The 25,736-nt window shown below is 39.1% G+C and overlaps 1 protein-coding gene across 2 annotated transcripts in view; it reads right to left on the bottom strand.

Moving 5' to 3' along the window:
- Positions 1-25,736, bottom strand: part of LOC134536593 (nephrin) — a 271,114-nt gene that overhangs the window by 28,525 nt on the left and 216,853 nt on the right. For both annotated transcript variants that reach the window (XM_063376362.1, XM_063376370.1), the window contains exons 3-10: positions 22,183-22,362; positions 17,228-17,380; positions 12,800-12,985; positions 9,530-9,820; positions 7,176-7,475; positions 5,406-5,542; positions 3,991-4,144; positions 1,660-1,962 (exon numbers count right to left, since the gene is read on the bottom strand). In XM_063376362.1, the coding sequence (XP_063232432.1) occupies positions 1,660-1,962; positions 3,991-4,144; positions 5,406-5,542; positions 7,176-7,475; positions 9,530-9,820; positions 12,800-12,985; positions 17,228-17,380; positions 22,183-22,362 (1,704 nt within the window). The remainder of the gene's footprint in view (positions 1-1,659; positions 1,963-3,990; positions 4,145-5,405; positions 5,543-7,175; positions 7,476-9,529; positions 9,821-12,799; positions 12,986-17,227; positions 17,381-22,182; positions 22,363-25,736) is intronic.

Raw genomic sequence — 25,736 nt, 5'->3', positions numbered from 1 at the left:
AACTGAATCTGTGGCCAGCGAAAACTTGGCAGCTCCATCATGATAATGCACCCGCCCATTCTGCGCTTTTGATTCAGGCTTTCATCACCAAACACAACATTCCTGTGGTTTGTCAGACTCCCTACTCACCCGACATGGTACCTTGTCTTTTGGCTATTCCCCAAGCTGGAAATTCTGCTGAGTTATGAAACTCAAATGCGGAATGCGATGACACGGTTGATCTCCATTCCAAAAACTGCGTTCCAGAAGTGTTTCCAACAATGGCAAGAGCGCTGGGAGAAATTTGTGCATTACCAGGGAGACTAATTTGAAGGGGATTAGTGTTTCGGATAACCAAAGGTTCGATATTTTTTGAACACACCACGTACATTGTCCATACACTTCTGGAGTATAATTTTAATCCTAACAACACAAAATGTTAAATTAATCTTTTTGCTTCATCACCCAATAAAGAGTTTGTCACGTGCTGATGCCAGGCTGAGTCGTGCTGCATTTTATGTTAGTTTTGATTTACTAAGTGGCAGTACCTACATGGTATATCAATTCTCTCAAAACATGCCAAACTATATTAAGTACAATAATATGTATTTAAAAATTCAAAGTTTATTGCTAGGAGACTTTACCATTTAAAATTCCAAATGATTTGATTACGTACAATTTTAACTAAACCATGAATCATAACATATGCCAAAAAAGTAACATTTAACAAAAGTAGAGATATGTCTGTACTTGAATATTAATTGTTGCAGTTATATTTACAAAAAAAATTCTGTTTAAAAAGTCTTAGTAAAATAATGGTATTAAATGGTAAAATCAGTTTAGTAATTCACATTTACCGGAAGCAACATGAAAATACTTGGAAAAAAATTTTAACTGTCCCCACGCTACCTCTGGAGGGAGGGTAGTAGTACTGGACCATTGTTTCCATCCTGATATTATTTGTTTGCCTGATAAAGAGTTTAACATCGAACTGCAGTGGTGGCCTTAGTCTCTGTAAGGCCCTGGGCCAATTACATTTGCGGAGCCCTAATATTTTGGAAAGGGACCTTATGCAAGGAGGGGGTATGTGAACTAGCCACCAGATAAAAGTTTTTGTGTGAACATGGAACTTGTATGCTGTGTGGTTTTGGTTTTGCTAATTTACTTTGAAAAATTTCTATGTTCTTCCCGATTAATTATACTCTGATTATTTTATAAATATTAACAACCAAATTCTGGTGAAATAGTGGCATTATAGATATGTCTGTCTACAATAGCAACGTCCAAAATCGTATCCGATGGACACTGATTGCTGATCGGTCCATGTGACCCTCCGACGTCATGGGAGGTGTGGGCGATGGTTCGAATCCCCTGGTCCGAGTATATTGATCAATCTGAAATTTTTGTCCCAATCTGTGTCCAATCTGGTAGCAAAGAACAACAACACTCGTGGTATTTGCTGTTTCCAGTTCCCATTTAAAAAAAGGTAAGAGGAAAACAATGGACGTGTGGTACGAAGCCAAGAACAAAAAGACAAAATTTTAATCAGTGCTGTCAGTTTGTGACCGCCAGCTTTTCAAAGGACGAACACGCAAAATTTCTTTTTTCAGTGTGCTTAGAATTCATTCATTACCCTCCCCCAAAGTTCGAAGCCAGGTCCGCCATCGGGACGAGACTCACACAAGACCTCCAGCGTGACGGCGTCATGGACGCTCCTCTGCAGGGCCTCGTTGGTGGCCTGGCAGGTGTACGTGGCGCCGTTCATCTCGGGCGCAACGTTCAGCGGCAGCGTGATGCTGGACATCCTGCCCCCGTGCAGGCCGGGCCGCGTCGTGTTGGTCACGCCCGGCACCGGGATCCCCTCCTTCCACCAGCTGAGGCGCGCCTCCGGGTTGCTGGACGTCGAGTCGCACGTCAGCGTCGCCGGCTTGCCGCTGCGCAGCTCCGCCGGCTCCTTCCGGATGACCACGTGATCCGGCGGGACTGCGGGAGAGACGGTCCACGCTCAGGCCGGGTTCGTGAACCACGCCAGAAACTCCAAGGCCCAATATTCGACGTATGCAAGAAGCAGAAACAAAAAGTAGGCATTCGTCAACTTTCAACTGCTTGCATTTTGGCAAGCATTCCTTTCCATCATATTTGAAGTGAAATGTTCCAAAAAACATTTAAAGATTCAGACTTTCTGCGTATACAGGGCTATGATGTATTAATTTTATGCCTCACAATTTCCCTAGTTATACTTCCGTTACACAGTGAAAGAAAAAAAATAACACTTTTAAAACATTAAAACATAAGGTGTGGCAATGTAAAAGATCATAATGAGTCTAGTGAAACTCAAAGCACCTGAGAAAATATGTGAGGTCCCTGTTCAGCAATTATTTTGAGTAAGTTAAAAAATATTAGAGAACATATGAAAAATATTATTGACATGTTTATATACAGGAAGTTACTAAACTGGGTTCTGAATAGAGATTCTAACTCAATGTTCATAATAAGTTTCAGTTTAAAATACTCTTTAAATGTACTTAGACCCACAAATCTCATTTTAATTTTATATGCTTCTCTTTAGATGCTATGACAAGTTTCATGGGATGAAATATGTTTGATGGGATTTTTTTTAACCAGGAATAATGTTGGTTCTCTTCCTTAACTTTCTGTTAATGAAATTACTTAAAAAAATTAGTAATTAATGTAGGGTAAAAATTTTTAAGCCTGATTTAAATCTTAGGATATCAATCAATAGCTAATGGAAGGAGATGTGTATATGATATAAGTGAATAATAAAAGTTCCTTTCAAATATGTACCCTGTTTTATCGCAAAATTGTTGCACATTTTATACTATAATAAAGTTTCAAAAGTAAGGGTGCGATCATTATGCGAAAAAAGCATTTTTTTAGGTAAAATTATTTGTAAAAACAAAACCTATGCATGGAAAGTACATTTATTTAAAAAGTAGAGTATACAAATGCATGCCAAACAATTGAAAGTAAGTCATGCAACAAAAACATATCGTTCAACTATAAATAGAAAAACCAAAACTGTAACGCGAACGTGAGTCGGAACGCATAACTATCGTAGTACATATCACGAGAAAGCGCGGGCTATCAAATGTTGTTAACTCGGCACTGGATAGAGCGCGTGCAAAGCATGCATTCGGTGAGATATCTGTATCAATATTCGACTACGTGCGCGCGCTCTATATGGCAATCAACATAACCAAACATGAATGAATGATGCCAACTAGCGCTGGTTACATTTTTATAAGCGGTACTTAGCGGTGACGAAGACGAAAAGATAAGGTTATAACGTTTGAAAACATCTTTAAATTAAAATTTACACATCAGACAACTTCGTATTTCTGTTAATTAAATAATTAAGTGGTAATATCCAAATGAATATTAGATTTCAACTTTCAAATACATTGTTTTATATGGGAAAACTACATACACAAAGCGCTTGAAATCTAAAAACATCATGTGATGTTTATGCGAGAAATTATTTCTTTCAAATTTTGATGACCTAAAATAACGATGCTACGATTATGCGCGTGCGACGATTATGCGATAAAACACTGTATTTATGTAATTTAATTTTTCAGCATTTTGACATAAACCAGAATCTATGTCCATCTTATGAACCTGATGTGATTGATCATATACCACCCCTCCAACCCGTCCTGTCTTCACTGGCATATTTTCCACCTCTGTACATTGTGATCGTGACCAGTTTAAATAGTGCATCACAACTCCTAGAAGGGGGGAATGTGAAAGTTGTGATTTCAGTGCCAGGAACCCATAAGAACACCTTCCTTAACTAATTATTGTTGCTGTGTATTTTCTTCCTCAAGGATTATGTATGTTCAGCTGGAACACACCGACTACTAAGTTACATTTATTTCATCAGCCAAACCAGGAGGGAGCTGGGTGAACCTGAACAACCCCAAATAAATACCATCAAATGACCATTTCTCTTAATATTACATACTATTCATGAAGTTAAATGTCACCTACACTGAACATTCAAGGTGACAGTTTCAAACAGCGGAATTTCCGTGGCCGAGTTTGAAGCTTCACACTTGTAGCGCGCTTCGTTGTCAGTCACGTTCGTGAGGATGGTCACCTCTGCTGACACAGAGCGATCATTCACTTTGGTGACTGAGCTGATCTGTAAAAAAGGAAGAAAAAAAAAAACATGTGAGCAAGTTTTTTAGTACTCGCCAGAAATGTTTAACATGTAATCTCGGTAACGAGCAAATTCATGTGTTCTCATCTGCAAATACACTTATAACAGAAAACTTGGACACAAAATTTAAATTAATTTTACGTTTAAAACAATGCAGCGCATGATAAATACATACATAAATTGTTTCCGCACCCACTGCTAGAATTTTTTGCTAGAGCAGCTACATTGATTATACAATCATTCGATTTGCAGAGCAATATTTTAAACTACGTAATAAAAAAGCTCTGATAAAAGTGAAAAAGACTTGAAAAAAATAGTAAACTGGCTTTGGACTTGATTTTCGACAAGGAATTTTATTAAAATATTCCCCATCTTGTTAAAACCATTAAACAGTTATTAGTGTAAAATTTTCCTTTGGCTTTGTGAACTTTGGTTGGCACCTTCCACCAGAGAGGGTAGCATTGTGGTTACACATTTCTGTTGCATGAAATTTCTGTTACATTCACAAAATTACTCCCATCAAATGCAGCATACCCAGAGGGCCAGAGCTAAGCTGTTACACATGAAAATTCAAATGGGCTCCATTTAGCACAACCTTTTATTTGGTTTTCTTTGTAATTTTAAGACACTGGTTTAAATTAAACTTCCAAAACAGTAAAATGAGCTTCCCAGGTTGAAAAGCTATGGTAGTATTAAGTTTTGTGTAACACAAAGTATCTTCTCTTTCTCAGCCCAACACAAAAAAAAAAATATTTTATGAGTACACACATCTCTATTTTGATATTAGGGCTAATTCATCCTGATATTAGGTACCTACTTGTAATTTATGGGCATCCATTCAGTTCTAAATGTTATACTGGTGTAAAACTATAAGACTTTAATTGGATCTCAGTATCCTATGTACAACATAGGTATATGACATTTATAGCTTACATTATGTCATTCAGTTATGTAAATTACATTTACTTCATGATACACTGCAAGTTAATCAAATGGATAACCAAATCAATTCAATAGATATTTCCACCTAAATAATAAATGATGCAGGGTTGAATATTATTTGCAAGAATTATAATTTGATTTTACCTTACTAATCCATTTCATTATATTTATGCCATTATATTACTCTTTCATAAACGTTTAGTGTACCTGACTTTATAATACATGGTAAAATAAAATGTTGACCCTCTCTTATCCTAGTCAAATGAAGTTGAAATTACAGCATTAGAATGATCTCTCTCACCTTTTTGTCGTTCTTGTACCAAGTGAGCGTGGCAAGAGGATTCCCACCGGAAGACACACAAGATATTTTTTGCACAGTGCCAGCCGCTATGCTCACACCTTCTGTGTACCCATGTATCAGGGGCTGACTAGGAGGATCTGCAACAAAGTCAAAACTACGTTAACAACTAAGTACACCATATTTTAAAGTTATAAATTTTCTGCTATATACATTTTTTTGACAAAAAAATAGTTTTCCTTTTTGTGGAGAAACTCTTATGAATAGCACCATTTGCAAGAAAGGATTTTTCTCGCTACAGCAACCATAATTACTGTCATAATCCAGCTTCCTGAGATATGAACTGAGTGCTATTTCAGTGTCTATTTTTTGTGAGCCCCAGATGCAAAACAAAATTAGAAATTAATTTCTTAAATTTTCATTACAATTTGCCTGGCATGCGACATTTGTATGATTGTTTACACGCAAACACTAATGTATTTTTGGGTTTTTACCATATAAATAGAATCAAGATTTATGCTGGTTAACAAGTAGGGGCCTATAGACTCACAAAATGGAATGAATAATTTGAGGGTCTTCCTTGACATGAAGAAAAGTTTAATGATGCATACTTTCCATAATAAGAGTTAGGTAAGTACTCAAGCTTCAATGTCTGTCCAGTTGGCTCAGTAGTTACAGCCTTTGGCTGCTAAGCCAAAAGTCCTGGGTTCGATTCCCAGCCAGGTCAGATATTCATTCCTTGTGAAAAAATTTTTTTCCCAGGTCCACGACTGGGTTATGCGTTGCTTCTTCAGCTTTACACTGTAGAAGGCAATGGTAAACCACTACTGAATCATCCCATCATGAAAACCCCAAGTGAACCATGGCTTTCACCATCACAGCATTGCCTGTGGACTGGTGTCTCCATGTTCTGGCACGAATATCAAGGATGCAGGCCATGCTTCAATTAACTATGTATTGCTGAAAAGCGTTTATCGTTTAGTCCGCACAGGGCCGCCTCTGGGAAAAATGTGCAACACAGACTGTTTAATTAATACACCCAAGAACTTTCATTGAACCTACCTTTCCTGCCCACGTGGCGGCTAGTTCACTTATGGCCGGCGGCCATCTTGTGTTAGTTTTTGTTTCATTGTGTTTTGTAAGTGTACGAGGAGTACGGGATAGTTTATGATCTACTCCATGTTTTGTTAGGGCTTTGTAAATCGTTAATGTTGTCACCCATGAAATTATTTGTTTACCTGATGTGTTAAACAGGTCTGACCAAATCGCAGCCATCAACATCTCTCTTAATAGGCTGAATCGTAGACCGTGATCATAACCACCTTAAGACGCCGTGATACAATAACTCCTTTAATGTGCTGCGACAAGCTACAGCTCTTAAGTTCGGAACAGGCCACACATGGAGACAGCATGTGTAAGAGTGCCTGTCTTGAAGAAACACATCTACCTAACATCGCCTTTAATTCAACAACTCCATTTAGCGTTCAGATTGGCTGACAGCTTGTGGTTATCTCTGCCGAAAATCGAACCTGCTGCCTCACGACCACGCCGCCATGAACCACCTCTGAAAAATCTCGTGGCCTAGCACACACCTGCTCCCTGCTAGTTGGCACCTATGCAATCACCCCTTACATACACCAGGGCAGGCTCCAGGTCGACGCAACTTTTGAGAGCTGTGAAATTAGAGACTATGACACGGACTTCAGCTCTAAACAGTCTAAACCCTAGACAATGTTTTCGTAACTACCGTAAATAGCGTTTTGCTGGTCTTACACAGGACGTTGATGGTGTGGGTGCTGACGACGTTCTCGGTGAGCTGCATGTTGACGCCGTGGCAGATGACGACCAACGAGCGTCGGTTGGGGCCCACCAGGGCGGTGATGTTGGACGTGGTGATCCAGCCGCCCTCGGGGCTCACCACGGTGCGGGAGGTGGCGTTGCGCATGTGTCGGCCGGCGACCGTCCACTTGATCTCTGCCGGAGGGTTGCTGTTGGCGGTCGTGCAAGTCAGCGGGACAGAGTCTCCGACGCGAGCCTCCGTCGGGCCCGATATGCTCACTTGCGCCGGGGCGACTGCAAACGGTAAATTTGGAGTTTCAACAATATCCTTATAGTTTATTACTAAAACAGAATTTCAGCTTTAACTTTAAAGGACGAACAGCTGTGGTGTGGGCGTAATATCTTGCGAACTGGGCTCCATCATTCGATGAAAACGTATTGCTCGGAACAGACCAGCAGAGCCAAATACACAAGAGTCTAGCGGCAGCAATGCTACCTTCCTGCAACTGGCCGCAAATGCCGATCCTTTCCGAAGTTAGCCGATCGGGAGCGCCTACCCCCTGGATGTTTTTTATTTTTAAGCGCGCGTTTTTTCTCTCCAGTATAAAAATGCCACATAGACTGTTTAGTGGATGGTTGGTTATATTAGGTAAGTATAGCTACATTAAAAATACTGTAAAATCATTTTATGGTTGCTTAGCAAATAACTTTTTAATATGTAGCTATCCAGCGCTAGGAAACAGTTTACATGATTTCACAGTATCTTTTATGTAGCTATCCTAACCAAATCAACCGTCCACAAAGTTTTAAAGTATTTATAATGTAGCTAACCTAACCTAATTGACCATTAGTTATCATGGTCTTACCTGAAAATTACAATTTAATTAATAAATTTACTTTTATTTGCATTCATTATTCAAATATATTTATTACTTTTGAAATTATACGTGCTCGTATTTATTTTTACAAGTACAAAAAAAACTCGCACCTGCCGGGATATGAACCGCCAACCTTACGAGTAGATGATAGCGCCGCTGAGCGCTTAGCCACGATGCCATATTTGACAAATGGAAGTTTTAGACGACATATGATCGTGCCGCCGGCCCCGGAACGAGCCTGAGCGGTGCGGCAGCCGGCCCCGGAACGAGCAAGTTGCCAGTTGCCAGTTGCAGGAAGGTAGCATTGCTGTCGCTAGACTCTTCTAATACACAGGGCTGAAGTTAGTGGAGTAGTGGTCAGGGGGAGGGGGTAGCCTGCTCCGGGTGCCAGGCAAGAAATGGCACAGGATCGGCCGACAAATTATTTGTAGACTGTAGAAATATTAGGTTTATATAAAAAATAATATGACTGAAAATATATATATATATATATCTCCCAATTATCTAAGTTATGTGTGTATATTCTTATAAATGTTTTATTTACTTTGGATATGTATAGGATTTAGGTAATACAACAGTAAAAGTAAGTTTAGTTTCTGTACTATGTCAAATAATTTTTCAATGATGTAATTTTAAAAAAGTAACACATTTAAAACAATGTTTATTTTTGTCTTTTGTGTTGTGAATGAATCTTGAAAATTATATTATTTCTTTAAAAACAGTTGGTGAAATAAAACTTACACTTAAACACTGGTACCTATTTAACAGGGGAATGAAAAATTATAAATTTAAATTTTGCATGAAATGTATACGGATTCAAAACTTTGCACTTGTGAAAAAGGATTTGGGGGGATGGCATTACATATTCACAATTTCTGTCCTGGGTGATAAAAAGCCTAGATCGGTCCCTGCAAAATACACTGTTCATAATAATTAGCGGATAAAACAAAATAATTAGGGGATCAGACAAGATGTGCTTTCAGTAGTAGTGTGAGCTACAAGCAGCGTGTTTTGACAGCCCAACGGAACAGAGGGAAGAATGCAATGCTACTGCAATGTGCCTCGCAAATAGCAACAGGATGCAGGTGTCATCTCAAACTGTTAGTAATCATTTTCATGCAGATGGTCTCTATGCATGTAGGCCCATTGTTGTGTGTCCCAGTCACAATAGAGCACCGTACAGCCCATAGAAACTAGGCGGAGGAATATTGTGGAAGGGGGCATGCTGACCGGAGTTACATTCTGTTCTTCGATGAGTCGAGATTCCGTGTGGAACCTGTTAATCTACGTCTCATTTGAAGGTAGAATGGAACTCGAAACAAACCTGCAAGGATCTGGTAATAATACTCTACATATTATTATCTGATCTGAGCTGACATAACACAACACAGTCTTGGTCTCCAGCGATAACTCTCAACTACACACAACAAGGGATATCGGGGGACGAGCAGGCAACGACCTGACACTCACACAGCACAGTGAGTTCTATCTCGGTCTTGAGCGGCGCGGGGCTCATGACGTTGGACGCCTCGCAGCGGTACTTGGCCTTGTTGTCGCTGGCGTCCGCCGTGAAGGTGTACACGTTCTCGGAGACACGTCCCGCGGTGCGGTACGCCATGCGGATCTGCTCGCCGTTCTTGTACCAGATGAGCTGGGCGGGCGGGTTGCCACCACGCGACCGGCACACCAGCTCCACCGTCTGCCCACGCCGCATCGTCTCGCCCTCCGTGTAGCCGTCCACGTAGGGCACGCCGGGGGGATCTGCGAGGCAGGTGGCCGTGACAAACACTGTACAGGCTGCCCTCGTGATTCTGTGCTGCCGATATGTCCTTGTTGTCACACTAGTCCAATATATGGCAGAAGATACACAGAAACCTTTGGAAACCAGTTGCCAAGAAATAATTTGTAATACTACACGAAAGATATTGTAACTGTTTACAACACATGGCTATGGTTATTTTTGCATACATGAAATACATTTTACGAGATAATACTAAAAATATCTAAAAAATAATTGGTGCATAAATTTATTTTTAATTGATATTTCATTCAAACATAATTTTTTTAAACAACTGAAAACATTTCACAACATTTCGTTGTATTATGCTTATTATGTGCACAATTAATACTGGGAAGCTATATAGTGAATGGGTTACAAATAAATCCAACTATTGGAGGTACACTGACAACACAAAGCAAAAATGCCCTGGTAAGAATCTGAACTCAATATTTCTGCGAATACTGAATATTTTGTAGTGATACTGTTAGTTGTTTTCATGTAAATGTACAAATTTACAAATAAATGTAATTCAACATGACTGTATCTATTCCTGTTACAAAAAAAAGTACAGTGTATGTATAGCATTAACATTATAGTTGTTTAAAATTAATGATATCAACATTATAACAGTAAAAAAGAATACCCTTTTCTTTTCTCTCAAAAGAACAATTTTTTAAAATTATAAATATTTATTGTAAAGATAAACCTCCAGTGTTTCAAATTCCCTAATAGATATGAAAAAGTGCTTGGCCAGATAATAAAATACATTACCTATCTAACTATTAACTATTAAGTAAAAAAAAATAATGATATGTCATGTCATGCAACCAAATATATTTTTCGCGCATTCGCTTGTGTTGATAGCTGTCCAATATAGGTTTCTAGAGTATTTAATAGTACGTGGTAAGTCACAATAGACCATATGCATCAACTTCATGTTTCTTTAATCCATTCTTAGAACAAACATCCTGCAAATAAAGTTTTCTTTTCTACTGGCGATAACATTTAAGGGCTATTAGCACAAAGTTAGGAACGGTCAAGAGACAACATGCCCTAAATATTTGCTTTCTATCTCACCCTACATATTTGCTTTCTATCTCACCATCCCCATACTGCAACACCCAAAACATTGAGGAAATGGTAAGTACCTAATTGTCCGGGCCTGATAATCGTTATTGACTGTGAATTTAGAAATTCCGTCTCTATTCAAGGTAAAAGTGTCACTTTTTTGACAGGTGCTTCAGCGATCATTCTGACTTTGACAGCTGAATATTTTATTTTTTTAATTAACAAAATAATTAATATGGATATATGATAAAAGAATGGTGTTGCATGAATCTGAGTTTTGTTTATTAAGTCATGATATTGAGCTCTCAAAGTCAGAATGTTTGCTGATGCCCCTGTCAAGAAAGCGACACATCTGGAATATGGTACTAATGGCACACATTGACATGCAGGTGTCTCAGGTAGGACAGCTTTAGTTTCTATCAATATTTAGAATAAAATTTATATAATTAGTGCGTAACCACCTAGTCATTCTAACTGAGTATTAACAAACTTGCCAGCCAAAGTATCGAGTGAGATGGTTCCTTAAAATTGTGGGACACCACAAAATTGAACACAACGCAAGATAGATTCTTCGTAGCTGTCTCAAAAAACTAGTACCCAGTAAACGTGGACAACTGTGCCACACAGTCCCAGGGCCGTCGAGGTAAAGGGAATCTCCGCGGCCTGGTCACCCAAGTTTAACTGATGTGTTCACCCTGAGAGTTTGTCAAAAATTATAGGTCCATTGCTAATGCAGTTATTTTTTGGTGATGAAGAGTGAGCTGTCACAATGCCTGGATGGACAAGCTACACAGGAAGTGACTCAAGTCGGAATTGATAAGGTCCAAACCCCTTGTCGTTGATGTAAGGATTTGTACTTTTTGATGTGTTACATTTTAGCTCTCGGTACACGGAATTTGGTAGCAGCAATTTCGTAAACCAAACGGAAATTGCATGGAAAGGAAATGTGTAATCTGTGGTGCCATCTGTGGTGGATGAAGCAAACCAAAGTTCACAAAGCCAAGGGAAAAATTTATTACTTTTCATTAATTTTTACAATGTAAGAAGTATTTTAATAAAATTCCTTCTAGAAAATCAGGTCCAAACCCGAGATTTAGTATATTATGAAGTTTATTATTTTTTATTTTTATAGGAGATGTTTCATTTTAGGTTTAGAAAGTTGATCAGCAAATCGTAAGACTCGATAATTACCGTAGCTGCTTCGGCAGCGAATTATAGCATCGGTGCAGAAATTACATGTGATTCAAGTAAAAAAAAAAGTAGTTGAAAACACAATTTGCGTATATTTATCATGCTCAGCATTATTTTTAAGCATTCTACGTCATATATTGTGTCAGAGTTTCATGATATAAGTGTTATTTCAAAATGAAAAAAAAAAATCCCACGAATTAGCTCACTATCGAGATTAGATGTTACACATCTCTGGCGAGTACTGAAAAACTCGAGAACGTGTTTTTTTCTCTATTCAAATTCCCCCTCAAAAATGTCTCTGTATCCAGGGGCGCAACAACTAAATTTCCAAAAGGGGGGGGGGGGGGGGGCAATATACCTTTATATAAAGAATCATCGATCCCCCCTATTGAAGTGGGGGGTCCGGGTGTCATCCCCCGGGAAAATTTGTGTTTCAAGGTGGAAAATGGTGCTATTTAAGCAGTTTTATTATCTAAAAATTGATTACACAGCACTTTCTTTGCCCCCGTTTGCCCCCACTTCAAGGTTTCAGAAGGGGGGGGGGGGGCAAAATACCCTTGCCCCCCCCCCCCTGTTGTTGCGCCCCTGTCTGTATCCACACCTGTGGGCACGGTGCGGGTTTGAAGAGATGTACATGAAGTAATAGGGGGAAGGGGGGCTGCGGCTGCATCTGAAGGAGCGCCGACGACCCCGACACTCACACAGCACGCTGAGCTGCACGGTGACCCGCATGGGCATGTCCGGCGGCAGCGCCTCGTGCCTCGCCTCGCACGTGTAGTCCGCGTAGTCGTCCTCCGCCGTGGGCTGCAGCGAGACGCGGCTCAGCACGTTGTAGCGCTTGGCACGGCCGCTGCCCGCCACCTCCGTCGTCGTGTCCTCTCGCCGCTCTGCTCGCAAAGAGTTCACCTCCTCACAGCTCACCATCTCACAGATCACTGCCTCACAGCTTACCACCTCACAGCTCACCACCTCACAGATCACGGTCTCACAGATCACTGCCTTACAGATCACCGCCTCAAAGATCACCGCCTCACAGATCACCGTCTCATAGATCACCACCTCATAGATCACTGCCTCACAGATCACCGTCTCATAGATCACCGCCTCACAGATCACCGCCTCACAGATCACCGCCTCACAGCTCGACACCTAATCACCTACAGCTCACCGCTCAACGCCTCACAACTAACTACCTCACAACCTCTCCAGATCAACACCTCACATATCACTGCCTCACAGATGATAGCCTCACAGATGATTGCCTCACAGAAAATAGCCTCACAGATGACAGCCTCACTGATGACAGCCTCACAGATCACAATCTCACAGATCAAAGCCTCACAGATGACAGCCTCACAGATGACAGCCTCACAGATGACAGCATCACCGATGACAGCCTCACAGATGACAGCCTCACCGATGATAGCCTCACCGATGACAGCCTCACCGATGACAGCCTCACAGATCACAGCCTCACAGATCACAGCCTCACAGATCACAGCCTCACAGATCACAGCCTCACAGATCACAGCCTCACAGATCACAGCCTCACAGATCACAGCCTCACAGATCACCCCTCACAGATGATAGCCTCACGGTTCACAGCCTCACAGATCACAGCCTCACATATCACTGCCTCACATATCACTGCCTCACATATGATAGTCTCACAGTTGATAGCCTCACAGATGAGAGCATCACCGATGACAGCCTCACAGATAACAGCATCACAGATCACCACCTCACAGATCACAGCCTCACAGATCACCGCCTCACCACCTCACAGCTCACCATCTCACAGCTACCACCTTACAGCTCACCGTCTCATAGCTCAACACCTCACAGCTCACCACTCACCACATCACAGCTCACAGATAACCACCTTACATATCACCACCTCAAATATCACCTCACAGATCACCACCTCACAGCTCTTTGCCTCACAGCTTAATGGCAAACTAGCAAACAAGGTACACTGACAGAAAGGTTTTTTTGCCTCAAACATTATGTTTCATTGTATATGGTCAAATAACTACATATGGTTGATTCTTAAAACTTAATTTTTAGTGAATCATTAATTAAATCAATTAAAAAATAGATTTTTAAAACCCCTAAACACAAAATTTTCTACGGTTTTTGGAAAAAACTATTTTTTATAAATTCTATAGATTATATTTTCAAATTAGTTTTAAGATGAAGGCTATATGCGAACAGTTAATGTAAACTGTATACCACATGATTTCATGCTTTCAGTATATGCTAGAACTGGCAGATTTGTATTTTAGTTCATAAAAAACATACCATAAAGTCTTGTTCAGTTCAAGTTAAAGGTTGGTTAGGTTAGATAAACTACTAACACGTACCGTATTTTTTATTTTTTTATTTTTTTAATTCACCTTATTTCCCAGAAGCCAATGCTTTCGACACTCATTTAGTAGAATCTCGTTCAAGTCGGCCTTTAACTCGGATTTCCTTAAACTTCATTCTGGCAGATTTAGAGGGGCAGGGGCGTAACCAGGGGGGGTAGGGGTTCAACCCCCCCCCCCTCCCCTTAGCTCCAAATCTTTAATTAATTTCTTATTCATCACTCAAACAAATATCATATTAAAAATAATAAAAATTTTACCATTACAATATTTAAATTTAAGAACCGAAAACTGCTAAAATAGCACTATTTTACACCTTAAAATCCAAATTTTCCCGGGGGACCGGACCCCCCGCTTTAATACGGAGGAGGGGGGAGGGGCGGCATGCTTCTTAACACCCCCCATACACAAATCCTGGCTACGCCACTGTAGAGGGGCAAATAAACATAAAATAATGATTATGAAGTAATTAGTCGAGATAAAGCGTGTAAAGATAATTACAAATAAATTAAAATTAAAACCCATGTCGTTGATTAAACCGGTGCGCACAACCGTAATAATCAGCGAGTGCGTGTTGGCTGAGCCTGTACACGACGACGCGACGGGACGCGCTCGGCAGGTGACACACGCAGCTGGCAATACAGCATGAGTCATAATTCGACCGGCAAACGTCGGCTGCAGGTTCGTCACGAAACAAATAAGTTGAAAACACACATTTACGACTAATGCTCTACTGTAACGTGCTTCCCAAGGCTGGTGCCCACCTTCTGAAGTTTGAGCTGAACACTTCGTTTACTGCAAATAATAGCGAAATTATTTTTAATGGAAACACTGGGCGTATCGATAATGTTTAATTAAACAAAAGCTATACAAACACCGTAAAAGTGCTTCCCTCTCGTAAAATTATGTCACTGAAATAATTCGGAGTTACGCCATTATTGATGTGTAAACATCTTAGCTCTCGGTATACGGCATTTGGTGGGAGTAATTTCGCGAATGGAACGAAAGTCGAGTGAATGGAAATGTTTAAACACGGTGCTGCCATCTGTGGAAGTCTCAAAAATCGCAGATTAGATGACGGACCCGCGTGATTCATCCGTATATATTGTTTTTCGTGAACATCGCAGATTTTACACCGCGCATAGGTATCAGCTGAATATGGTTAAATATATATATATTTAAATCATACTGTATTTAGAGAAATCATTTTACAACAGCGACAAGTTTTGCGGTGGTTTTAGAGAGAGTTTTTAACTAAACATTTTCTAGACACTCAGTATTAGGTATATTATTTGCAATAAACCAGTTGTTTAGCTTCAACTTCAAAGACGTACACCAGCCTTGGTAAGAACTTAAAATGGTAAGTTGTTTGTATGTTTTCGACTTTTTTTCCGTAATGAACCTGTAGTCGACGTTTGTTTGCTAATTTTGATTTATTCGATATAAAGGATATTTCCTGCAAGTAAGTTTTCTTTTATTTTCCGGAATTCTCCGGCTGATCCGTATTTTCGGATCGGTTCCGGTAGCATATGATCCAAATTGAAGAGGGTCCACTGAAATGACATACTTGTAATAAATTATTCTATTTAAAATCATATTTCATAAGTGTCATTTATACCTATACAATGAAATAGTAAACGTAACTTAAGGTTAGTTTACGATTAAGTATTAACAGTAAGAATTAGTCCTGTCTTTAAACTTTGAATATGTGTAGCCTATACCAGGGTCGGCAGACTGCAGCTCTTTTCATTGGATTTTAAGGCTCTACAACTCACTGCGTTGAAACAGCACAAAAAAAAAATGCCGAACAAAATCAAACCCCACAATTAAATTTGGCATCTCACCATAAATGGACGGCTGCAAATCAAATGCCTAAAATAGAGAAAATAATATTTGTTATGTGAAATAGTTTTCCTGAAACTTATAAAAAAAAAAAAACTAGCATTCGCTATTCTAACAATCTTTGGCTCTACCTATTCATGTGAACAAACATTCTTTTCAATGAATTAAATAAAAAAAAAATTAAGAATTACATTAACTGACGACAACTTACAACCATGCCTAAAATTGAAAATAAGTAGTTACTTGCAAGACTTACTTTCGAAAGCGATGCAAGGTCACCGTACCAACTAAGCCCAGGTGGTTCTTTTATTTTAATAAGTTATTATTTAAAATAATTTAGGGTTTCTTGTTTTATCAGTAGAGCTCTGCTAATGACTACCAAATATTTTTCACATTTATGTGTTTTCTTCCTAAGTAGCCTTTCTTTTTGACTTTATGTTGAATTTGTGACTAAAATATTTTGTTTTTGTGTCTTTATTATCGCCTTAAAATTCCATGTATATACAGAGCAAATACTTGTTACAGATCTCTAAAAAACTGGAGAACCTGTGTATTTAATATTGGGCTAATCTACTCGAATATACGAATAAATGGTTTATCATTTTTGCTTAAGTATTCAATCATAAACTGATCTTTATTCATTGACATGACCAGTAGACATTTGGTTCATGTTAATAATTTAGTAATAAGTTTTCAAGTACTTTTCCGTAGCTGATACCTCATTAGTTTATTAAATATATCTTCTGTATATACATAAAATCATGTAACAAGAACATAAAACAAAAAAAAATCTAAAATAAAATACAAATTATATTAAGGACCCAAATCATATCATGGAAATAATGAATAAGTATAAGGTGTATCACTCTGGCTGTTTTTTTTTTTTTAATTCATGCATTGTATAAAACTATAGGTAAGTACCTAGTTTCAGTTCCACACTCCCACGGTACCATGCGATCTTCGCTGCAGGCTTAGCATTCTTCACGAGACATTCCAGCTGGAATTCTTCGTTCTCCCGGATCTCAATCTTCGAATTGGGTGCATGGTTAACGATTTCTATCGATGACGGGGGAGCTAAAATGTCAAATAACACACAACATTTCAGCTTTATTTGTAGTTATGAAAAGATACAAATGTTTAAAATAACGATTATTTATACTGTAACACGCTTTCATAATCAGTATTTATGGATCACCAAATTTTAATATAACTGGGCATTTGAAATACCAAAATAATAAAATGACTCAAAATAATGATACATATTTTGTGATGTTTATGTTTATAAAACATTATATGATAATTTTGATACTAGCACACAACCCACCATTTGTTTCCTTGCAAATTATTAGTTTAGGACCTTTAAAATAAATCTTAATAACAACTTGCTGAGCATTTAAAATGCCAGGTCGACAATTTCGTTACGTAAGGAAGCACATGTAATGAAACAATTAAAAATGTCATATCATTAAACAATTTTAACTACATGGTTGTAATATAAGCGTCTTTGAAAAAATATATTTGTAAGTTAAATGTTGGGCATACTGTATTTTCATTAAATTCATTCACAAAGAATACTGATATTACACAAATTCAGACAGAAAGCTTCATGCCAGTTTTACTGTAAATAAGTTACTTTCTCCAAAGCAAAGTGAAAGGTGTGTCAGTGTTTGTTTATGCTCAGGTAAGAGTAAAGTTTTTAATTTGTTCACTGGGAACCCCTGGAGCTAGGGGGAAGTTCAAAAGAAAACTGGAGATAGCTCCAATTAACTGATGAAGAACGCAGAACCAATTTCACATAAGTGAAAACACCTTTGAAAGACTGTTTTCGTAATTATTTTTTTGAAGTTGAGGGGGAGAAAATAACAAATATATCTTGTGATGTTATGTGAAGATTCGGAGGTTACTTGTATAGAGCGGCAAGGCATTAGTAAACATTAATTAACATAAATGTTTTTTATAAAATTTAAACCCACATAAATACCTAAGTTTCAACGCCATCTAAACGTAAATTGGCATATGTATAAGCTTTATTTCGTATCATAAGCAATTAGACAAACATAAATATTTTATTTCCAGGATGATAAAAATTAGAAGTAATATATAGCAATACTGATATCGTACTGTCATATCTGGTACTCACTTTTAAAGGGGTTTCAACTGTTCTTACGAATTACTAAAATGTAAAAGTTTGGTACTGAAAATTGTCTTAGTTGAATCAGATATCTCATATCCGGATATTTTTCAGACCATAATATACTGCCTATATTGCAGTTGTCACCATTTACAAAAATAAATTTAATACTAACGCCAGTAACTACATGGTAAGTCATTTGTAGCAGCCAGTCGCTACTAACTTCAGGCATTCCATTAAATTATATACCTACAGCTACGAGTGGGGAAACAGATCCGTAAAATATAGCCTAATTAAGTAAGAGTTTTATTTATTAATTGATAAATACGCTGATTCTTACATTTAAAAAAATCTAGATGTCTGTCCACAAATTAACCACTCTTTTATTAAGTCCACAGTTCACTCTCCCTACTGAAGCTCGGCTCGACAGAGGCTCTCCTTTCCGCTCGTCTCTGAACACGCATCTCTGTATAAACACACTGCATCGCACCGATCACTCGTCCCGGTTTCTTCGGTGCCCGAAGCACCGATCTTCGCACAAGAAATCCGTCGCTCGTCGCACGCTATCGCTCACCAAGGTGTCACTCGCCCTCTCCACTTCATTGCACCCGCATCGCTCCGAGGACACACCGGTGTCGCCACCAGCCTCTGTCCCCCTCCCGCCGGAGGTCGTCCTTGTCTTGTACACCTGGGAAGCCCCGCTCCTCCGAAGTGTCGCGTCATCGAGGTCGACTTAACACTCGAAGCTCCGAGAACAATGGCGTCCTAGCTACGCCACTTCACGCAGACGGAGCTCTGTGAACGCGCCGCTCCTAATCGGATAACCGCAGAGGGCAGGGCGCTAACTGTCCGGGAGGTGTGGCCTCCCCTTGACCCCTTGCTGGCCGACTGGCCTGCCTCGTTGCTTCGCCTCTGGAATCCTGGTAAAAATTCTCTGTTTTAATCCGAATTTTGTAATATTAACCGATAGAAAAACGTGGTGGCCTAAAAAAACTGTTGAAACCCAGATAGCGTCGTTTAGTGCCAATCTCATTTACTTATTATATAGTCTGACTCACGCTTATATTGAAGTACCTACAGGGTAAATATCGACCACTGATATCAGATTGTGCCTACCCAGGCTGTTAACATTAAAATTTTATTTGTGTGTACCATCCGAGGTTATAAAATATTCAACATTTTTTTTTTAATTTTCACTATTTGTTGATTTTTTTATGGCCATAAATTAGTGTCTATTGACAGAATTCTCACAGTTGTGTTCATTCTGACAAAAATAAGTCAATGCTAAACACGAGAAAATTCACAGGAGGAACTATTTGTAGCAGTCGGTTACTATTATAAACAATGCAGTCCATAAAATTATGTACTATGCTCAAAAGAGCAAAAAAAATTAATATTAAAAGTTATATATATATATATATATATATATATATATATATATATTGCAAAATAACTGTAACCAAGATGGGATATTTCAATTACGACTCTTTAGAAATAAAAAAAATTAATTTTATGATATGATGATACTGAAGAAACACAACAGGAAACAGTAATTCCAAAATACTCAATACAAATTTTTCTTTATAAAATACAATGTTCCAGATACATTTTAATAAATTTTTATTACATTACAACGTCGTGTCAAATACTATTTTCCTCTCTGGTGTATATCTGACAACAGAGCACGCCGAAACAAGAACAGTGCAAATGGCAGAAATCGTTCAATGTCAATTTAAATTCATACTGTAATCTAAGGATGAGACGCGCTATGAGTTAATTAACGACCTATTCTGGATTCACCATAGTGCGCATGTGCGACGTGAAGGATGCGATGTGAAAGCAAAATATCACGTTAATGTGAACATGCGGTTATCACCCAAGCAACAAACCAAGATAAACAAATAAATAAATAAAAAATGTTTCTTACAATTAAGTAAACGTACCAAATATACCAAAACCATCATTTTTTTTTGCAGATTTTTATTAAATCGACATGTTTGAGAGACATTTTTTTAATAACTACAAATTTAATATCCTGTTGGAAAAAATCACTGTGCGTGAACTCATTTCAGAGCTTGCAAAGATAAACTTAGTAAACGAAACCTTGTCAATACACGAATAATAACTGTACTACCAATCTGGCAGTATAGCGATCTTTAGAAAAAAAAAGTTTCAATCTTTACAGCAACGCTCGCGCCCGCGAATTGAATATATAAAATATTTCTAATCGGAAAGTCTGTCGCGTCCACCTCATGTCTTGCTGACGTCACAGACGTGTCGAAAGTGATTGGCCAGAAAAACATTCGCGCCCAACGTATCGCGTCCGTCACGCTATCGTGATGCCAACCACTTCGGCGAACAGGTTTAAGTGAACATGTTTACAAACGCGAAAGTGCTCGGTTACACGGCAGTTAGTATGTATAAAGTGTGTTTAGCACCAAAACCGACTGTCTACTGTGGATGCTATTTATTGGAGCAAGTGTGCCTCTGTTAGAGAATTACCGTCAGATTAAATTTTCAAAACAATAAAATATTTACATGTTCATCTTTTATTGTTGCAGTCGGTAAAATATTACTCGAACTTGAGCCAGGGACATTCTCCATCTTGCGTTTTCCCCCAAAGGAGTGTTCATACTGTTAACACCCAACAGCCAACCAGAGGCTTTTGTAGAAGAGATGTCGTACTAAACTACTTGGCCAACTTTTTTAGGTGAATGAGAAATGGCGTCTAACGAAACATGTTCAGACTGCGTGTAACCGCACGCAAGAGTTGAACACGTTTACCTGAAGTGGTTCAGAGTTCCGTGTACCGCGCCCAATGTAAATGAAAGTAATGTGAACAGGAGTGCTGGCAGCGAGCCGACAGCACTCACAAACAGAGCTGTGTGAAAATTTTCCGAGGAATATTTTTCGTACGAAAAATTTTCTAAAAAAATATATATATATATATATAATCATATATTTTTCCCGAAATTTTTCCTTTTCTCCAATACCAACATAGATAAACATAATCTCAGATAAGTTGATATATGTTATACTGTACGATAACTTATTTTTTGCATATTGGTAGATACTGCTTAAACAACATTTTTTTGTTCCTATCAAATGTTTGTTTTACTTGGTTGTTTGTAATATATATATATATATATATATATATATAAAGCGAGTCTTTCAGTACTCGCCAAAGATGTGTAACATTTAACCTCGGTAACCAGCAATTTCATGCGTTTTCATGTTGCAAATATACTTATAATACGAAACTAGTTCATGGAATTTAACGTAGATTTTTTTAAAATAATGCCGAGCGTGATAAATATAAGAAAATAGTGTTTTAAACTACATTTATTAACGCGAATCAAACGCAGTTTACGCTCCCGCCGCTCGAATTCACTGCCAGAGCAGCTATGTCGACTATTGAATCTTTCGATTCGCAGACAGAAATTTTAAACTATAAAATGAAACGGCTCCGATGAAAGCGAAAAAAAAAAATTGGAAAAAAAAAAACTAAACCCCGGCTTTGGACCTGCCCCTCTTATTAAAATTCCTTAAAGTTTCCCTGAACATTGATTCGCGTCATCCGCCGCAGATGGCAGCACCGTGGTTGTTATCCATTTACGTTTCATTCGCGAAATTACTCCCATCAAATGCCGTATACCGAGAGCTGAGATGTTACACATCAACAAGTTGTTAAAATGTGTTTGCGTGTCTCGTCGAAACTGGGGTAGCAACTGGCTTCTCTACTCACAGATGACGCTCAGCCTGGCGTTGGCGCGGATGGGGTTGTTGAAGCGAGCGGGCCCGACCTGGCACTGGAACTCCGCGTCGTCCTCCAAGGTGGCGTTGCTGATCTTCAGGTTGTAGACCCCGCTGCGGCTGTCGCCCAGCACCGAGTAGCGCGGGAAGCCGGCTATGACCGAGCTGAAGCCTGCAAGCACGCCGACACGCGCGTCAAGTCGAGTCACGCCGGCCCATTCGGCCCATTCCCTCCTGCGGGGTCCTTGTATTTTGGAGGGCCCGGGGATATGGAATAGCCCCCAGAGAAAATATGGTGATTTGGGAAGAAAGGGGGGGCGGGGCGGAAAATTTTTAAAAGTTTTTAAGCCAAACTGTAACTTAAATTTCGACGAAGATTGATCTCATTTATCTGAAAAAAGATATATGTTTTACTGACAGGCTAATTTTATGAATTCTAACGATCAAATGTCGATGGACTCGCATCATTACAAGAGGAAGTAAAGTTTTTGAAGGTTTCTAAATACGAAACCGAAAGGGCTTTTTGCTTTTCCCCATAAATGTCCATAATTTTTATTATAAAACTACAAAAAAACAAACAAAAAAAATTTTAAATTGAAAGGGCTGGCGCGCGTCGCTGAGGTTTTTATGGCTTGTGGGTTCTAGCCGCGTTAACATCGAAGGTTTCGCCGACGTTACGGTCGAAATTACAGTCGCCATCTTCAGAGTAACTGTCGACCGACACGTCGGCGAATCCTTCACCTCTGACGCGGTCAGAACCCACGAGCCAAGTAACCTCAGACAATGGCCGCGAAAGTCTGCGATCCTCATTGCTTCAACCACATCTCTGACGAAGATCTTAAATTACCACCTAATTATTTTGGAGAGAATCCACATCAATTAGTAGAAGCAATTTGTGTTTTCCCAGATAAACGTAAATTTATGAGCCACTCCAATCATTCCTCACAGAGAATAACAATTTTGCAAAATAATTATGGGCTTCGAGTCTATTCAATAATTTATTTCAATATGAACATTTGCGAGCAAAACATTTCAATACACTTTGACATCTACAATGTCAGATACAAGGGCTAGGCTGGAAAAAAAAGTCTGTTAAGTAAACCTGATTTTGTCTTCGAAGAAATGCTGAAACCAGTACAACCTTACTTAGGTATTCAGTTATTGAAATTTAAACTGCTTCGCATAAAATACTTAAAAATTTACCATCATACCAACTTTGCCTTTTACGACGAACCGGGGGTTGCGAATTTTTGGGCAAAAAGGCGTCTTGCTTTCCCAATAAAAGGAAAGAAAGGCAGTAGCGATGACCAAGACACAGTAGACACCGGCTAGGTCGTTAAAAACGCGCTCTGAGACAACAAGCTGAATCAGCTCACGTAGCTGTTAGGTCTGCATCGTGTGTCTATTGACTGGGTTCCAGTAACACATCTCTTCCCCCCCCCCCCCCCCTCACCAAAAAAAATCCTGTAAACTGTGCGTTAAGTGACTTGTTTCAAATCTGACAATTATCCAAATTAAATACCAGCGCTACTCATTTCCCAACTGTCATTTGCAAAGTTTGTTCATAGACGCCGACAACCACACTGTTGACGGAACAACAGTGGAGAAAGGATATGTGGACCAACGGCAGTATTTTTGAAAACCGTCAAATTCGAGACAAGTTACGCGACACAGACTATACCTGCTGCGGCGTGCCACGGACCAAGGAGGTACAGAGGAAATCGGGAAACTCGATTTCTTCACCGAGCACCAATGGTCCGCAGAGACGTGTTATCCTCCGCCCCCCCCCCCCCCCCCAATCCGCCTACGTTGCCAAGACCCAAGTAACCGGTGAGAGCGGCGGCGCTCATTGGATTTGTGTGGCTGATCCGGGAGCTCCACCCCCCCCCCCCCCACCCTTCCTTACATCCCCTCCCGAGGACTAGAGCGGCCTTCGTACCTTGGGCTCGGGACACGAGGCGGGAGAGACACAGCGTGCAGTTGGACGCTCCGTCCACGGGTATTCCAAACCAATCTGTCCTCATCCCCCCGCCTTCCTTTCCTACCCATAAAAACAATTTCATTCGTTTATTTTCCACGCCGTTTCAGACAATTCACGGGCGACACATTCGCAACACGCGTAGCGAGGGTTCGATACTCCAGTCAATTAAAACTGAAAACATCTCATGACCTCTTTGTCTTTCACCGCAATTATAACCTGAACTTTAAACATTACTTAATAGATACATGCGTTCTTTGAATGGTTCCGGTGATGGGGAATATTGGTCCAAGATGTTATTTTGGACCTACCTACGCCATTGCTGGTTATACTCTATATTAAAACAAGAAACCTCAATAACGGTAAAAAAAAAAAAAGATTAAAATTATAAAACCAAAAGGATGAAAATGAAACACTCAAACAACAGCTAAAATCAGCCGATGTAAAAAATAAAAAAAATAAAAATATAGGAAGCACAGAACATTCCATAGAAGGAATTATTTCGGGGCCATGCGTCGATGTGCACTTAAATCAAAGCAAGCAACTGAAATTTTTTTTGATACACAGTGTCGTTTATAATTAATTAAAATGAACTGGTGGAAATACAGCAACCAAATCGCACTGCAAGTAAAATAAAATGACATCTATTAATGCGATGAGGCCTAGAGCTTTCAGCTTTATACTTTATGATTTACTCACCTAGCCTTACAAGATAAAGTTATCTCAACAGAAAGTTTAAATAATTTAGTGGCTGAGATGAAACTGCATATTGACGTAAGCGCAATGACGCGAGGAAATGAAAACAACTGGAATACTTAAACTTAAATGAAATCAATCAATAAAAAAAACTCACTCCTTTATAGTCAGTGATTGTAGCCAACCGGAAATGTTTCGTAATATACGACCAAATCTCCTCCAATCTGAAATTCTGAATAGAGATAGATACCCTTGACTTTTGTATTCTCACTCAAATATACCATAATACTATTGTGTGAGCCACCGTAAAATAAAACCTTTTCAGACTAACATATCAAAATCAAATCTATACTAGTACGTAATTTTACTAAGAGAGAGCGTGAGTTTCTCTTTTGTATGTTTGAAAGAGGTAACTAGTAAAATAATGCACAGACATATTAAAAAAAAAAAAAAAAAACACCGCCACTGTTATAAAACTACAATAATCTAGGTGGTCTTAAGCTAAGTTTTATTTTAAAAGCAAATTTTGTTTTCGTAAGACATATAAAATTTTGTAACTAAAACCGGAGGAAAATGACCTAATCGACTGCTTTCTTGGCTTGCGCTTAATAAACCATTACAGGTAAGTATAACAAAATAACAACGCGGGTGCGCAGTTACATTCAAAATATACTATATTATATATCATATATATTTCGCAAGTGAATATAATTTTTGTATCTTAATCCAGTCTTTGATGCAGTTATTTTTTCCATCATGTCGACACAGTATTGGCTTATAAATTTGACATTGAAGGGCAAATAGGAAGGGAATAATAAAACAAAGGTGCGGACTCTCAGTAATCCGTCACGTCCGTCTGCGATCTGTCCATC

This window comes from Bacillus rossius, chromosome 1, assembly GCF_032445375.1.
Source record: "Bacillus rossius redtenbacheri isolate Brsri chromosome 1, Brsri_v3, whole genome shotgun sequence".
Taxonomy (NCBI): Eukaryota; Metazoa; Arthropoda; class Insecta; order Phasmatodea; family Bacillidae; genus Bacillus; species Bacillus rossius.
The sequence above is the reverse complement of the archived record's forward strand: the minus strand, read 5'-3'. Positions and strand labels throughout refer to the sequence as shown.